At 38.1% G+C, this 16708-nt stretch overlaps 1 protein-coding gene across 3 annotated transcripts in view; it reads left to right on the forward strand.

Moving 5' to 3' along the window:
• Window positions 1–16708, forward strand: part of LOC117438003 (nuclear factor of activated T-cells, cytoplasmic 3-like) — a 104400-nt gene that overhangs the window by 63531 nt on the left and 24161 nt on the right. For all 3 annotated transcript variants that reach the window (XM_034073328.1, XM_034073329.1, XM_034073330.1), the window contains exons 4-8: window positions 10774–10973; window positions 12143–12315; window positions 13094–13234; window positions 15505–15560; window positions 16168–16294. In XM_034073328.1, coding sequence (XP_033929219.1) covers window positions 10774–10973; window positions 12143–12315; window positions 13094–13234; window positions 15505–15560; window positions 16168–16294 — 697 coding nt within the window. The remainder of the gene's footprint in view (window positions 1–10773; window positions 10974–12142; window positions 12316–13093; window positions 13235–15504; window positions 15561–16167; window positions 16295–16708) is intronic.

Consider the following 16708-nt stretch of genomic DNA (forward strand, 5'->3'; position numbering starts at 1 on the left):
AACACATCATTAATGAGGGCAGAAACTTGAGAGATTCTAGCTGACAAGTGTCTGCTGAGCTTTTGTGAACTGCATTCAATTTTTTAACTTTCTGTTTTTCCCTTGGGTGCTTGTCTTGCTCTAATATTTGCATTAAAGGAATTTGTTTTGCTTTATCTCCATACTGACTCATGGATGGTGACAAATGCCCTGTGGTGGTGGTTGCAACAATGGAAGTATAGCAACTGGCAACGTAGAGGTAAACCCATCTGGAGATTGTACATCACAAATTACAGCCTCATCATAAGCCCTCTCTATTACATGACCCAGAACAAGAATGATTTCAAATGGGGCCCTGGGCAACAACAAGCCTTTAAACAAATTAAACAAGAGAGAGTTCATGAAGTAGAACTTGGACCAGTCTTGACAGAGTAAGATGTCAAAAATGTGCTTTCCGCTGCAGCCAGGGAGAATGGTCCTAATGGAGGCTCTGGCAGAAAGCTCCTTGGGGAGAGTCAAGGTTGACCCCTTGGCTTTTGGAGTCAGGGATACAGAGTATTTGAGGCCAGCTATGCTCCCACTGAAAAAGAGATACTGGCAGCCTATAAAGGGGTTTGAACTTCTTCAGAAGTGTTTGACACTGAAGCACAGCTCCTCTTGGCACCCCAGTTGCCCGTCCTGGGCTGGATATTCAAAGGCAGGGCCTCCTTTGTACATCATGCAACCAATGCCACATGGACTAAGTGGGTTGCGCTAATCACATGAGCTCAAACAGGAAATCCCCGTCACCCACGAATTCTAGAAGTCATCGTGGACTGGACAGAGGGCAAAGAGTTTGGAATGTCACCAGAGGAGGAGGTGATGCGTGCTGAAGAGGCCCGACCATATAATAAACTGTCAGAAAGAGAAAACCAGTATGCCTTGTTTACTGATGGGTCCTGCCATATTGTGGGAAAGCAGCAGAGATGGAAGGCAGCCGTATGGAGCCCCCTACAACAAGTTGCAGAAACTACTGAAGGAAAGGGTGAATTGAGTCATTTTGCACAGGTGAAAGCTGGCCTTGGACATTGCTGAATGAGAAAAGGGGCCAGTACTTTATACTGACTTATGGATGATGGCAAATACCCTGTGGGGGTGGTTGCAACAATGGAAGCAGAGCAACTGGCAACTCAGAGGTAAACCCATCTGGGCTGCTGCATTGTGGTATAGTATCACTGCCTGGGTGCAGAACCTGGTGGTGAAGGTACCCCATGTAGATGCTCATGTACCCGAGTTGGGCCACTGCGAAATACCAGAATAACCAACAGGTGGATCAAGCTGCTATGATTGAAGTGGCTCAGATGGATTTAGATTGGCAACATAAGGGTGAATTATTTTTAACTATGGGCAGGGACACCTCAGACTAAGCCATGTAACACAAGGCTCTGTGCAACCTGGCCTTGAACACCACCAGGGATGGAGTATTCACAACTTCCTTGGGTAACCCTCACAGTAAAGAACTTCTTCCTTATATTTAATCTAAACTTCCTCTGATTAAGTTTGATCTCATTGCCCCTTGTTCTATCACTACAGTTCCTAATTAAGAGTCCCTCCCCAGCATCCTTGTAGGCTACCCTCAGATACTGGAGGGCTCCCACACAGCCTCTCTTGTCCAGGCTGAACAGCTCCAACTTTCTCAGCCTATCTTCATACGGGAGGTGCTCCAGCCCCCCGATCATCCTCTGAAAGCTTCAAGAATGGCTATGTAAATTTCCAGGCTTTGTTGAAAACCAAATTTCTGTTCTCGATTGAGAAAGTTCTAATAAAATTGATGAGACTTGTAGGTAACCTGAATATAGAAAATAGGCATTCGTTTGTTGTACATACATCTTCCTGGCAATAGTAGATGATTCGGAGAAAACTCCAGGAACAAACTTGCCAACAAAGTTTTCAAGCTGACAAGCAGGTATTCTTTATTGCGGCGCCGGGAGACACGGGGGATAACTCCTCCTAACGTGTGTCTCTCTATTACTACACAAGCCATCCTTATATAGTCCCTGGGCATACATACATATTCATGAGGCTACGTATGGATTACATCATTTTCCAGAAAGCTCCCCGCATGCGTACAGAACTGTGGTGGTGGTCTCTGAGGGTCGTTTACTTCTTCCAACAATCTTCATCACTTCTGGCAGCCTTTGAAGCACGCGCAGTAGATGCTCATACCAGTTTAATTGGTTCACTAGCACCAGAGACATAATAATCCCCCTATCCTCCTACTTATCAGTTAGTTTACCCACAGCCTATCCTGGACACCTGCTATTCCCAGATACTCCTTATCCCTGTGTCCTGTTTTTCTAGACTGTTTTTCTTAAGACCACATCAACTATAACGATTTATCTTGTGCCAGTATGTTCTCTAGCTGTACTCTATTTTTTCTATGTATTATGCACCTCAGTAATTTCCCACTGCTACTGTTACAAAGCCATTGAACTTAACATTGCTTAAAACTAATTCTAAAGGTTTATAAATTCCATTTTGTGATTTTCTGTTCCCCTTGTTTCAATTCCCCCCTTTTTCTGTCCTTTTGCAAATTCTTTTGCAACATCTTATATATTACCATTACCATCCAAAGTCCTTTGAAATAATTTCCCATTTCTACTTGGTGCCTGATTTCCTTTTCCAATCTTCATAATTTATCATAGATAGTTTACAACACCAGAGGGAACATTGTATCATACCACAAGTAAACAATATTAAAATAATTAACATCCATATTCTTGCAGTCAGTTGCCTCAACCAGGAGAGATTAGGTAACCATGTAGTTTTTCCATATTTCTTCGAAACCATAGGAGGTGTCATCCATGGCCGTCCCATGAAATATCTTAGTTTGTTTCCAAATTTCCTCTAGATATGTTTCAATTCTGCCACTTTGGTCTATGTAGGAACAACAGCTTTCATTGATTATGGAACAAACTCCTCCTTCTGATGCCAATAACATGTCTGGAGCCATTCGGTTTTATACCACTTTAGATAGGCTCGTTATGTTTTGTTGTTCTGCCTGCATTATATCAATACCTTTACTTTCCATTTCCTCTATGGTTGCTGAGATATTTACAATTGCTTTCTCTAATTCACTTACTCCCAAAGATGGAATTAGCCCTCTCACAAAACTATGAAATGCAGTGTGCCGTTCAATAATAGGGTTAAACCTTTGCTTAATCCGTTTAACAAAACTTCTAATCCAGGTTCCGGAAGGATACCTGTTGATAATAGTAAAATTGGGTATTATAGCACCTAAGGTGCATGCCCCCTTCCAGTTGGGGTAAAGTTTTATAAGCATTTTCTCCACATAACCAATACCATCCTTTCCCTTTAGGAACGGGCCACCACTGAACTACGATACCATCTATATTAATAGTGTAATTGCAATTTGAATGGTGACCTACATCTGTGGCATTTAAGAAAGTATAGTCTCCTACCCTGGTTCCTGGTGTAATACATCTTTGTGCACAGGTGTAATATTTATTGCCTGGATTAGGATTAACTATTCCAAATTTGAACCTTTCATTTGAATACAAATTGCTAGTGTTCACCCACAGATTTGTCCATGAAACAGTGTTAGGAATTGGAACTCCAATTAATGGCAGTTCCAGGCTTTCTCTTGATTTAGGCAACTGTGCACACACCCGACAGTCACTACGATTAAAACTTCAGTAACATTTTGCATTAATTTCAGGTATAAATTCTGGTCTCAAGCTTATGCACCAGTTATCATATGAGTCCAAATTATCACCGACGCAATTTCATACGTAAGAGTACTGAAGGTTCCATCTGCCACGTCTTCTCTGGTTCTGGTGCTTTCTTTATTCTTGAATAATGTATCCAAGCAGGTTGTTCCTTTATCTTCACTGCTGTAAAGGTGGTCAGTAATATCTGGTACAGTCCACTCAAGTTGTCCTGTAGAGGATCTCCTGAAAAATTCTTAACATAAACCCAGTCTCTAGATCTGAAAGGGTGAATCAGATAATCCAAACCTCTTGCTCTTGTCCCTGCTACTCTCTTATTTATCTCCTCCAATTCTTTTCCCAGATTGACCAAAAACTGTCAGAGATAACCTTCCCCCACTTCCTGCAGACTTTCTCCTTTAACTTGGGACTGTTATGGTCTTCCATATAAAATTACAAACGGGCTAACCTCTTCTTTCCACCGAGGTTTAGTTCGAAATCTTAATAGAGCCAGTGGTAAACCTTGGTGCCAATATAATTTCATTTCCTGACATATTTTCCTAATTTGTTGTTTGATCAGATAGTTTATCTTTTCTACATGCCCACTGGCCTGAGGCCTGTATGGAGCATGTACTTGTCAATCAATTTCCAATTTTTGCTAATTTCTCATAACAATTTTGCACTAAACTGTGAAACTCGGTCTGAAGAAATTGCTGCTAATACTCCAAAGCAAGGTATTATCTCATTAAATAATGTTTTAATGAGTTGTCTTGCATCATTTATCCTACAAGGGAATGCTTCTGGCCAGCCAGAAAAAGTATCTGTTAACTCCAACAAATATTGATAACCCCCTTTTCTTGATAATTCAGAAAAATCTATTTGCCGCTGCTGTCCCAGGAAACTTCCTCTTACAATTGTCCCAATTTGATTTCTATTTTCAGTTTTATGCTTATTCTTAAGACATAGCTGACATTGTTTTGTCACTGATTGAACTGTGTTGTATAGATTTCTTCCTACAATTTGTTTGTCTAAATATTTATATAAAGAGTTGCTACCCCAATGAGTTTTATTATGTTCTCCCTGAACTAACTTCCAGAGTTGGTTACAGGGGATTACAATTCGCCCATCAGGTATCTGAACCCAATCCTCTTTATTTTCCTGTCCTTTTAGATCCTCAATCAATTTTTATCCCCTTTTGAATACCTAGGTTTAGATTTTTCAATTATTAGTTTGCCATCACGGATTAAGGACATGATTTGTGATTGTTCAACTGCTCGTTTGGCTTCAGAATTGGCCAAATTATTTCCAATTTCCTGATCAGAGTCACCTTGTTGATGTCCTTTACAGTACATAACAGCTACTTCTTCAGGTAGCTGAACAGCCTCCAGTAATTGTAGAATTTCTGCAGCATGTTTGTTCAAAAGTCCTCATTCTTTTCAGATAGCACCATGTACATAATCAGTCCAAATATTTATCCTTTTGTCTTTAGCCAATTCCAGGGCTCTCATTAATGCTATTTTTTTCTGCCTTCTGGGCAGAAGTGTTCGAGGGTAAAGGTTTAGCCCCTGTTACCTGTGAAGTGGTGGTAATGGCATATCCTGCCTTTCGTTTACCATTCTTCATGAAGCTACTACCATCAGTAAACCAAGAATCAGCATCTTCCAGAGGTTTTTCTTTCAAGTCTGGTCGGCTCAAATATACAGTCTCTATGGTGGCCAAGCAGTCTTGTGTTAGTGGTTCTGTCGATTGTTCCTGCAAAAGGATGCTGGATTGACAACGTTAGTGACCACACTTTCTATATCATCTTGTTCCACAAGGGTGGCCTGGTATTTAAAAAAAACATGAAGGAGATAACCAGTGGGCTACTTTCTGTTCCAGGACTGCTGATACAACACGGGACATTAGCACAGTAATTTTTGTCCCAAGGTGAATTTGCGAGCTTCTTCAATATTCATGACAACTGCTGCCACAGCCCTTAGGCACCTGGGCCATCCTTTGCTTGCTTCATCCAGCTGTTTTGAAAAACGTCACTGCCCTTCTGTAGGGTCCTAGATTTCGAGCAAGGACCCCCAAAGCTATTCCCTGTTCTTCATAGGAATATAGCCAAAAGGATTTAGTTACATCCAGAAGTCACAGAGCTGCAGCTCTCATTAGCTCTGTTTTTAAATTTCTAAAATCCCCCTCTGCTGAATTAGTTCATTCTAAAGAGGGAGGATTTCCCTTCAACAGTTCATATGGTGGTCTTACCAGAACACCGTAATCATGGATCCAAAGTCTGCACCATCCAGTCATTCCCAGTAATGTCCGGAGCTCCTTGCCAGTTGATGGTTGTGGAGTCTGACAGATGGCTTCTTTTCTAGAAGCTTCAAGTTCTCTCTGTCCTCCTGTTATTTCATATCCTAGGTAGGAAACTAGGGTTTGGATTAGTTGGGCCTTTTGCCTGGATACCCAATAACCATTCAGTCCCAGAAAAGTTAATAATTCCACTGTCCACTGGATACATTCTTCCTTTATTTCTGTAGCAATTAATAGGTCATCCACATATTGTAACAGAGTCCCCATCTGAGCAGGTGGCTTCCATGATCCTAGTTCTCGTGCTGATTTCCAGAAATTGCTGGACTGTTTTAAATCCTTTAGGTAATACTGTCTAAGTTAACTGAGTTTCCCTTCCTGTGTCAGTATTTTCCCATTTAAAAGCAAATAAATTTTGGCTTTCTTTGGCCAATGGTAAGCAAAAGAAAGCATCCTTTAAATCCAAGATGGCAAAACATTCCTGATTATTATTCAATTTAGTCAATAATTAATACAAATTAGCTACTACTGGACAAACATCCTCTGCAGTTTTGTTGACTGCTTTGAGATCTTGAATCAATCTACAACTTTTATCATCCTATTTCTTTACTGTCCAGAATATTATATTCCAATTCACATTCAATTAATAATGTATATTTTAAAATTTATCAATGACTTTTTTTTTAATTCCCTTTGATCTTCTAATTTTCAGGGATATTGTTTTATTCTAATTGGGCAGGCCCCCCTTTTTATTTCCACTTTAACAGGCAAAGCATTTTTCACCTTACCTGGAATTTCAGATGCCCATACTCCCAGATATACCTGATTAAGGATTTCTTCTATTTCAGGGAGGTTCTCGTGTTTGCTTTTCTGTTGAATTAAAGATAAACTCAAAACTGCAATTAACTGTTTGATTTTAACTCTAAATTCCATTCTGCCTTCTTTAAATGTTGCTTCTCACCCTAAGAAATATTTTAGAGAATTTGGCATGCATAAAAATTTATGCATTCCTATTTTTTCCCAATTTGTACTTTAAGGGTTTCAGAAAGAATGCCTCGGGTTGTTTGTGAGTTGTTTTTTTTTCTCTGTTTTTCTTGGTGGCCAGTAGCTCCCACATCTGTAACAAATTCCTTTCTCTCAGATTTAACACCAAATAAGTTGCTCCTCTATCCACTAAAATTCCACTTTATTTCCTTTAGTTTCTACTTTTAATTTAACCAGTGGATCTGCTAGGGTAGATTCCCCAGGTCCCTGTCAGTCTGGTTCCAATTCAGTCACTGGAGCCACACCATGGCACTACCCCCCCCAAGGGCAGTCTCGCTTCCAGCGTCCGAACTCTCCCCCCGCAGTTTCAAATCAACCACCGCAGCCGTGGCTATAGCACGACCCAGCTTTTTCTTTTCTACTCGTTCCCAATTCCTATACACTCTCCATGCTTCCTCCTGTCCACATTTATTCAACAACCCCTCAGTCCCGTCCGTGCACATATCTGTTCCCACTTGTTTGCCTACCCCAGCACCCAGCATCCCACGCTCAAACACAGGAGCTGCGCGAGCTCCCCTCCTTTTGCCCTTGGTTTTCCTTTTTTTTTTCCTTACAGTTGCTCACCCTGCTCTGCAGGGGCTGCAGATGCCTCTGCAACAGCACTGATGGTTTAACCCTTTCTGAACTCGGAAAGTGCATCTGCTGCTTGGTGCCAGTGACAGTGATCTCTCGCTCCTTATGAATATCAGAGAGGAGAGATGCAGAGGGTGCTCCTCTCGGAGGTACCTGTGATAGATAATTTTACAGCCTATCTTCCTGATTACTGTTTTTTAACTTTAAACATCTTTCCCCAGTATCACAGGCTGAACAACATCTCTCCATCTTAACTTTCAGTTTTTCCCTGTCCTTTTCCAAAACCAAAATTAAGGGATCTGGTGGAGCCATATTAATTTTGCATTGCGTCTGTCACTCCACGTGGTCTCTTAAAGTGAAGAACATATCGGCATACATTACTTCATGCCATTTTCCTTGCAGCCTCAAAACAACATTAATTGTAACAATGTATTATAGTTCAGGCTCCATTTTTAGACCATTTTTCCTGATCTTCCAAAGTATACAAAAGCCACCATCGGTTACAAAATTTTTCAAAACAGCTGGACAACATTTTCTTATTTACTGAGCCCCCAGGAGACCCTCCCAGTTCTTTCCAGTGTGCCAAAATGCACCCTAAAGGACTCTTTTGCATGATCTCTTCACTCTGCTGATTTTCCATTATTAATCTCTCACTCACACACACACGGGATCCCACAGACACACTCCACACAGTTACAACACTTGAAAAAGACAGAGACTAAAATTCTATCAAACAAACCACAGTTAATAACACAGTTATAATATCCTGTCACCAATACCAAAATCACAAGACCAAAATCCTTAATGTCACAAGCCACAACAAGATCCAAAACCATTTCCACGAGACACCCCCTGCATCTTGCAGGACCCAAACCACAAGAAGCCCCCTGCTTCTTGAGGGTGTATGCCAGTAAAATCCAAAACCTTTTCTACAAGACTCCCACTGCGTCTTGTACAACCCAAACCACAAGAAGCCCCCTGCTTCTTGTGGGTGTATACCAAACGGACGCTAGCAGCCGGGTATACGCCTTTACCTACGAGATTTCTTATCTCGATTTACGGAAGGCTTCCAAACCTTGCGTACGCATACCAAACCAACCCAATTACCAATGCAGTCTTTATGCAAGATGCCCCCTGCACCTTACAGACTATAGAAAAGAAAAGAATACCTTTTACGAAGATGGTCCTTGTCTGCTCCCGCAGTGATCCGAATGAGTCGAGGGGTCCCTCCGGGAAAGACTCCCGAGGGCCCTAGGGAGCCCTGTCCTCAGCGGGTCCTGCAGCCGAGCAGAGAGGGTCCCATCTGGGGTGCCAAATTGATTCGGAGAAAACTCCAGGAACAAACTTGCCAACAAAGTTTTCAAGCTGACAAGCAGGTATTCTTTATTGCGGCGCCGGGAGACACGGGGGATAACTCCTCCTAACGTGTGTCTCTCTATTACTACACAAGCCATCCTTATATAGTCCCTGGGCATACATACATATTCATGAGGCTACGTATGGATTACATCATTTTCCAGAAAGCTCCCCGCATGCGTACAGAACTGTGGTGGTGGTCTCTGAGGGTCGTTTACTTCTTCCAACAATCTTCATCACTTCTGGCAGCCTTTGAAGCACGCGCAGTAGATGCTCATACCAGTTTAATTGGTTCACTAGCACCAGAGACATAATAATCCCCCTATCCTCCTACTTATCAGTTAGTTTACCCACAGCCTATCCTGGACACCTGCTATTCCCAGATACTCCTTATCCCTGTGTCCTGTTTTTCTAGACTGTTTTTCTTAAGACCACATCAACTATAACGATTTATCTTGTGCCAGTATGTTCTCTAGCTGTACTCTATTTTTTCTATGTATTATGCACCTCAGTAATTTCCCACTGCTACTGTTACAAAGCCATTGAACTTAACATTGCTTAAAACTAATTCTAAAGGTTTATAAATTCCATTTTGTGATTTTCTGTTCCCCTTGTTTCATAGAGCATCAAGGTACAAGGAATTTACAGTGGTGCTTCTCATTCCTGCGTGCAAGTGTGCTTTGCTTTTTTGTACTGCTGACTGCTGTTGTTAAATTACTCTTCTAAGTAGGTTAAATTGGGATTTTTTGGGGCTTTAAGTGTTAGTTATGTAAAGAGCTTGGATAATATTGTGTGACCAAATAACTCTTCCCTAAAGACAAAAATATTGACATGACAAAACCCTATTTAAAGAATGACTGTCTGGCCCTCCCTGCCTTTGAACATCAGTTGATGTCCAAGTGGATGAAATGTAAATTTGCTCCGTTGCTTTTTAGAAATTGTGTAACTTGCATGTGCATCAGTCTGCCAGCAGCAGGAAGGGGAAGTGGACTTCATGGGTGTATAAGACATTGTATAGGTTTCAGATTTAAAACTGCATGTTATGGTTGTTTAAATTTGTTTCTTTAAATCATCTGGATAATTGTTACCAATGTACTTTCATAAAACTAGTGTTTTACTTTAGAGTTTGTTAATTTTTTTCCTGATGTTTCAATGTGTTTTGTGCCTAGAATTACCACTTTTAGTTCAAGCAACAGGTGGTTTTATGACAACCAAGTTAATTGGTGGTTAGTCTTTTATTTAAGAAAAGGAAAGATGCATGAATTAACATTTACTCAGTTTTGGTTTTTAATACATTTAATTTGCCAAAAGTTAAACCATACATGATCTAGTTATGAATTAAATTTTCTTTGTCCTAACATGATACATTTTCATTCACTGAACCTCTTAATTTTAATAAAACTCACTACCACATTCTGTAATAGAAAAACTAAATTTAAAAAGTTTTCGTATTTCTATAAACTAGGTTTATCTTAGTACAATTGGTAATTTGGCTTTGATTAAAATCAGTGTCAGAAACACACCTATTGCATACCATAGCTTTGCTGTAGAAATCCTGTACATAAGGATTGAGAGGTCTAAAAGTAATAAAGATATTTTGATATTAGTTTATTCTGGTAAATGTTGTTCCTGATAATTGTACTGGAGGACAGACAGATGCCTGTATTATGTTTTCTGATTTCTGAAGAGACTGAAAAAGTTTGTAATTAAATGCTACTCCTTGACTCCTAAGCCTTTGTACTAGTTGTGCATTTATATTATGCATCCGCAAGTGCAATAAAAGTCAACTAATACTTTAATATGACATCTACTTTTTCATCAGCTCCTGGGCTACAGCGAAAAGCCAGTAAACCTACAGATGTTCATTGGCACAGCAGATGATCGGTACTTAAGACCTCATGCATTCTACCAGGTGCACCGAATCACTGGAAAAACAGTTGCAACAGCTAGTCAAGAGATAATAATTGCCAGCACAAAAGTTCTGGAAATACCACTTCTTCCTGAAAATAATATGTCATCCAGGTACATAACAGCGTAACTTAGCTGTGTATTTGTATGTGCCTTTTTCTTATTTTCTTTTGTGCAGAGGTGAAAGAAAATCTTGTAGAATAGCATATTTTCTGCAAATATGGTTCATGGTTAAGAGACACATCTATTTAAATGTGTCAGCATTCAGGTAGTTAGAAGTAAAGGAGGAGACAGGGAAGCTAGTAAGATTGACAGAGAAATAGATGAGCACTTCTGGGATTATTTTTCCTCATACAATCCATACATACATATGACTACACTGTGGGTTACTGGCAGTGAAGATTTTCTTTGATTTTATGAAGACAAAACATTTTTCTATGAAAATACAGTCATACAGCTTAGTTCTTTCTTTCTTGACTGAATGCGGTGATTTAACTTGTGGTATCATAGTAGGCCTTCTCCTTGTTCTGATTATTTTATTTTTAGTAGTTGCATTATTCTGACTTTTAAGGTCTTGCCAGGTAGAACGTGCTAAATAATAGTTAAATGGTTAGTTATAGCAACAATTAAATAGCACCATTCTAGCTTGGAGGGTCAGGGAACAGAGCAAAGCACAATTATTTGTTTATATAGCACATTTATTTCTTCTGAAGTTAGCCTAAATTTTCCTAGTTGCAGACTTCATGCTAATTCCATTGAAGGCTATGAACCCACGATGTTGTGCAAGAGAATACTCCTCCCAAGTTTACATATATGTATTATTTGATTAAAGTATGTGTGTCATTATGAATAAACAAGAGCTATGTGTAATGATAACTGGGATTTGATGACTACACTTTTGTCATTCTCTAGTCCTTCCTAAGGCAGAGCTAAATATAGGTATCTTGCTCCTGATGATGTTTATTATGTTAAATAACTTACTATAAAGGTTAAACATTTTACAATAACACATAATCTTTTAAAGGTTCAAAAAAGCAGCAGCTAGACATTTACAAGGCAAAATGTTTCAACAAACAACAGACAAAATGTTGCTGCCATTTTTGACACTAGCAGATCTTTTAGTCTCAGACATTTAAAATAACATTTAAAATAGCATAACTTGGGGTAAAACAGAATGCTGTTTATTCTTTAACAAAAGAAAGGTTTACAGAGTATATTTGGCAGTAGTTTGATTCATTTTCTTCCATTTCTCTTCTGATCCATCTGTCCTCACCTACCTCCAGTATCGATTGTGCTGGTATTTTGAAACTTCGCAATTCAGATATAGAGCTCCGTAAAGGAGAGACAGATATTGGAAGAAAGAATACCAGAGTGCGGCTTGTGTTTCGTGTTCACATCCCACAACCTAGTGGAAAAGTCTTATCCCTGCAGACTGCTTCCATACCTGTTGAATGCTGTAAGATTACTTTAACTGTACATAATTTGTACTCATGTTTTCTGCATGTGTTAGTAGTATTGTCATTCTGACAATATTTATTGCCAGATTTATATGTAACAAGTGTGTGTAAAAAGCATTGTGTGTAGAGCTAATTTACCAAAAATTAATACAGCTTTATAGAAAGATGGGACTTGCCAAGTGGCAGCCTGAAGGTTTTGAGGAAAACCAATGTTATAGGCTTTAAACCTAATACTGCAGTCACGCAGCTAGCAGCTTCAGTGATTCCTCAATCTGAGCAGAGGCAGATGATGTATCTCTGTGAAATAAATACTAATTTCAGGAAGAACTAATACTATTTCATTTAAAAGATTCTATACCATTACTTGTCTTCATACAGTATTATCTAATGCACAGCTGAACTTCTAGAGAGTTGTTAAATGCTGGCACTGAGGAATCAAAATGTGACCTTAAACAAGTTGAACTTCTCCTAGAATTAATTTTCTCTATAAAACAGTAAAATAATTTTTAAACTAATATTATTAAATTAAATATAAAATTTGCTGTAACAGTAGAGACTGTTGGGATTCATGGCTTGTTAGTGTTTCTTTTCTATATTTATAAAATTTCAACATAAATTTAAAAACAAAAATAATACAAAAAATATTATTTTTATATGTAAATAGATGCTCAATTTGGTTTCACCCCAGTTCTTCAAGATAGGGTCATAAAAGACACGTCACTATGATTAAAGCTGAGAATAATACTTTTTCCCTTAATTGTTTGGGTTTTTTTAAAGCTCAGCGATCTGCTCAAGAACTCCCTCAGATTGAGAAGTACAGCATCAACAGTTGCTCAGTAAACGGAGGCCACAAAATGGTGGTGACAGGATCCAATTTTCTTCCAGAATCCAAAATTATATTTTTTGAAAAAGGGCAAGGTAAGTGCTATCTTAGTTTTTGCTTCAAAAAAAAGCCAAAACCACAAGCCTGAGCTTGATTTTAGGAAGTAGGGATGTTTTTTAAAAGTAAACCAAAAATAGTCATAAGGAATAATCCAAAACTCCAGGTTGGACATTGAGCTACATGCTGGTTGACAGTTATTAATGAAGTAGTACTTGAGATTCAAGAAGACAATTACAGGTTAACTAACTTGGAATTGTGTGTATTTGAAAGATGCTGTTGACATATCTTACTGTGTATTTTGTTATTAAAAAAAAAGAAAAATTCTAAAAGGAAATGTACTATTTGACATTGATGTTACATCTGATTTAATCATTGTACAGGAACTGACTTACTCCTAAGCTAATGCAATAAACATTAGTTAGAAAACACTACTGATTTTTTTTCCCATATATTTGCATAATATTTTCTGTAGAAGTTACTCTTCAGGGCTGCAATTTTTAACAAGCCTCAAGATCTGGCTCACATTTGGGGTGCAGTGTATCCTTCAGCTGTGTCTATGTCCAATTTGTAAACAGGCAAGTGTGCATCTAGGTAAAATACTGGCAGTAAGCAGTGGTATGAACAGTAGTGACCTCTTGTACATGTGTTAAACATCAGCAAGTTTGACACCTGTCAATTACTTAATTGCCAAGAAATCAGAAACGTTATAGTTAGTTTGCTACATGATTCTCATTCTCTAGAATCCAAGTTCAGTCTTCTAGGCAGCACGTAGTCATGGGTGAGAACTGCAGTAGGCTTACATGTGTGTGTTAGAACAGTAGAGTTCACAATTATATTTCAGGCACATAGTTCAGTTGTACTAAAGACACCATGTGTCCTTCATGCAGTGAAATTGGTAGGAAAAATTAACTGCTTCATACTGACCTCATGAAATAAAACAAATATTAAAATTTTCAGTCTAACATATAGGACATAGACTCTCCAAGTAAGCAAGAAAATTGCAGATTTTGGATGAATATTCCTAAAACATCTTTCTTTAAATGCAAGTACAAGTTTGAAAGCTGCTTTTTTTCCCTAAACCCATGTTCTTTTCTCTCTTCTATCACTTTTATAATGATGCAACTCCATAAACTAGAGAATTTACCACCAAAAAAACCCCACTGAATACTTTTACTACAACCAGATATAATGAATATTTTGCAAGTTTTATTTTTGTTTTGTATTATACACACACTTAGGTACATACATACATATTACTCAAAGATCTTCAGTTACTCATCATTCTTTCCTGCTTATGCAGCTCTTCGGGATATGCATCTTGATCTTCATATTTCTTACTTAGACTAAAATGCATGAAAATTAGTTGAAAATTTAGGAGTAACTGTCTTAATACTTCTTTAATATAGAGAACATAAAATTTGAACAACCTAAATTATTATTTGCTGTGGCTTGAACACTTGTTGTGAACTTTTGGGAAAACAGTAGCAAAACAGAAGTTGGCAACCAAATCGAATTCTTCGATGCTGTTTCCTTAAATATTTAAGTAAAAGAGATGGATCTTTTTTAATTAGCAAATACAAGGTAACTGAAGGTTTTATGTAATAATGCATTTGGACACACAACTTGAACACCTTTTGAAGAAGTACTGCTGCTAGACAACAGATTTTCTGATAACTTGTACAAAAATCAGTAACTAAGAGCACCCAGAGTTACGTTCAGGCTAAGGTGTTATGTAAGGTCAGAGAAGAGAGGGTCACTGGGCAATTTATTTTCCTCACACCTCACAACACAGACTGCTTGCCCTGCATTTGAACCACAAGGCCTTTCAGGTCAGAGGAGGGTGTTTGTTTTGTGTGTATAACCTGTGGGTATGTGCATGAAGGTCCGTGTTCTCTCTTACATGGTGACTTGGCTTGGAAGTCATCAGCATGTGTGTTGGATAATCACAGGTGTTAGCAATTTAACTACATTTCAAAAAGATTTTTAGAAAAATGGTATAAAAAAATCCCTCTGTATACTTACAGTGCACACTGGCTCCTTTGGAACTGACTAACTGAATGTAACCAGCAGCTTCTGTTCAAATGCAGAATCTTTTGCAACAGTCAACTTGTGGACATTGTAGAAACTTCTAAAGCATCTCTATACTTCCCACTTTGTTTACAGGACCTCTGTCAGTTGAATGGCCTCTTTATGACTGAAAATAAATGCAGTTTTGTATTAATTATTTAAGTATTTTTAAGATTAAGTATTTAAGTGTTTTAGAAAATGCTTTTTGCTTGAATTGCTTGTAAATTTCTCTCAACAGATGGACGGCCTCAATGGGAGGTAGAAGGGAAAATAATTAGGGAAAAGTGTCAAGGGGTGAGAAACAATTTTTCTTACTTTAGGAAGCTTTCTGTTTTAAAATAAGAAACTAGACATCTTCATTGTTGTTCTGAAATTTAGGCTTCATTTAGTGAAGTAGATTATTGGCTGTTTCAGACAGACAACTGGAGACTTCCAAATTGGCTTAATACTATAAAGTAGCCATTAAGATGATACTTTGAAGGAACTGGAAATAGCATGCTTGTTGTGAATGCAGTGAAAAAAGAAATTGAAAAAAAGAAAACTGAAAATAATTTTGCTAAGATGACAATTTCCAGTGCATTAAAATTTTTCTCAAAAGCTAAATGATACAAGATGCAGTTCTTTGACTGCTAGAGGGGTTTTTTATGCTCTGGAAGATAAAGCATTCTTTAGATTATGTGTCTGTTTAATTAAAAGTATTACTTTCAGAACACTTGTGTTTAAAAGAAGGGAAAAGTCTCCAAATAAAAGTTTTCTTATAGTACTGTTTTACTGTTTAATGCAGGTAAACTTGAAGTTTACCAATTTCAAAATATCAGTGCTCTAGTTTTGCAATAAGTACTTTAGTTTTTTTGTAATTAATAGCAGTTTCATTTGCATTTAAAACTCTTGTTTCATACAGGCAAACATCATACTTGAAGTTCCTCCATACCATAACAAAGCCATTACAGCTGCAGTTCAGGTGCAGTTTTATCTCTGCAATGGCAAGAGGAAAAAAAGCCAGTCTCAACGTTTTACTTACACACCAGGTATTAAATAAAAAATTTAAAAGTTTAATTCTAATTTCTGTCTCAAAGTAGACATTTGAATGTAATTCAGACAATCTTGTACCTGACAAGTAGGTAAGATTAGCTTTGAATTGTTTGTAAAACAACTTACTTAAGCTTGTCTAATTGAAAAGCTGAATTGACCACAATAAGCTACAGTGCTATGATTACAGCCAGGTATTTCTTTGTTAATGTGTTTTACAGAACAGTTTGCATTCTACTTCTCTTTGAGAATGATGATGAATCTCAGAAGCTGCTCTTTAAGTAACACTAGTGATGACATGGGGAATAGTGAGATCATAGAAGAACAGGTTTTATGTACTTTTTTCCCCCTTCAAATGTCAGAACCCCCCAACACAGGTTTAGATACAAGGAAGACTTAACAAAAATTAAAAA

The sequence above is a fragment of the Melopsittacus undulatus genome, chromosome W (genome assembly GCF_012275295.1).
Source record: "Melopsittacus undulatus isolate bMelUnd1 chromosome W, bMelUnd1.mat.Z, whole genome shotgun sequence".
Lineage (NCBI taxonomy): Eukaryota > Metazoa > Chordata > Aves > Psittaciformes > Psittaculidae > Melopsittacus > Melopsittacus undulatus.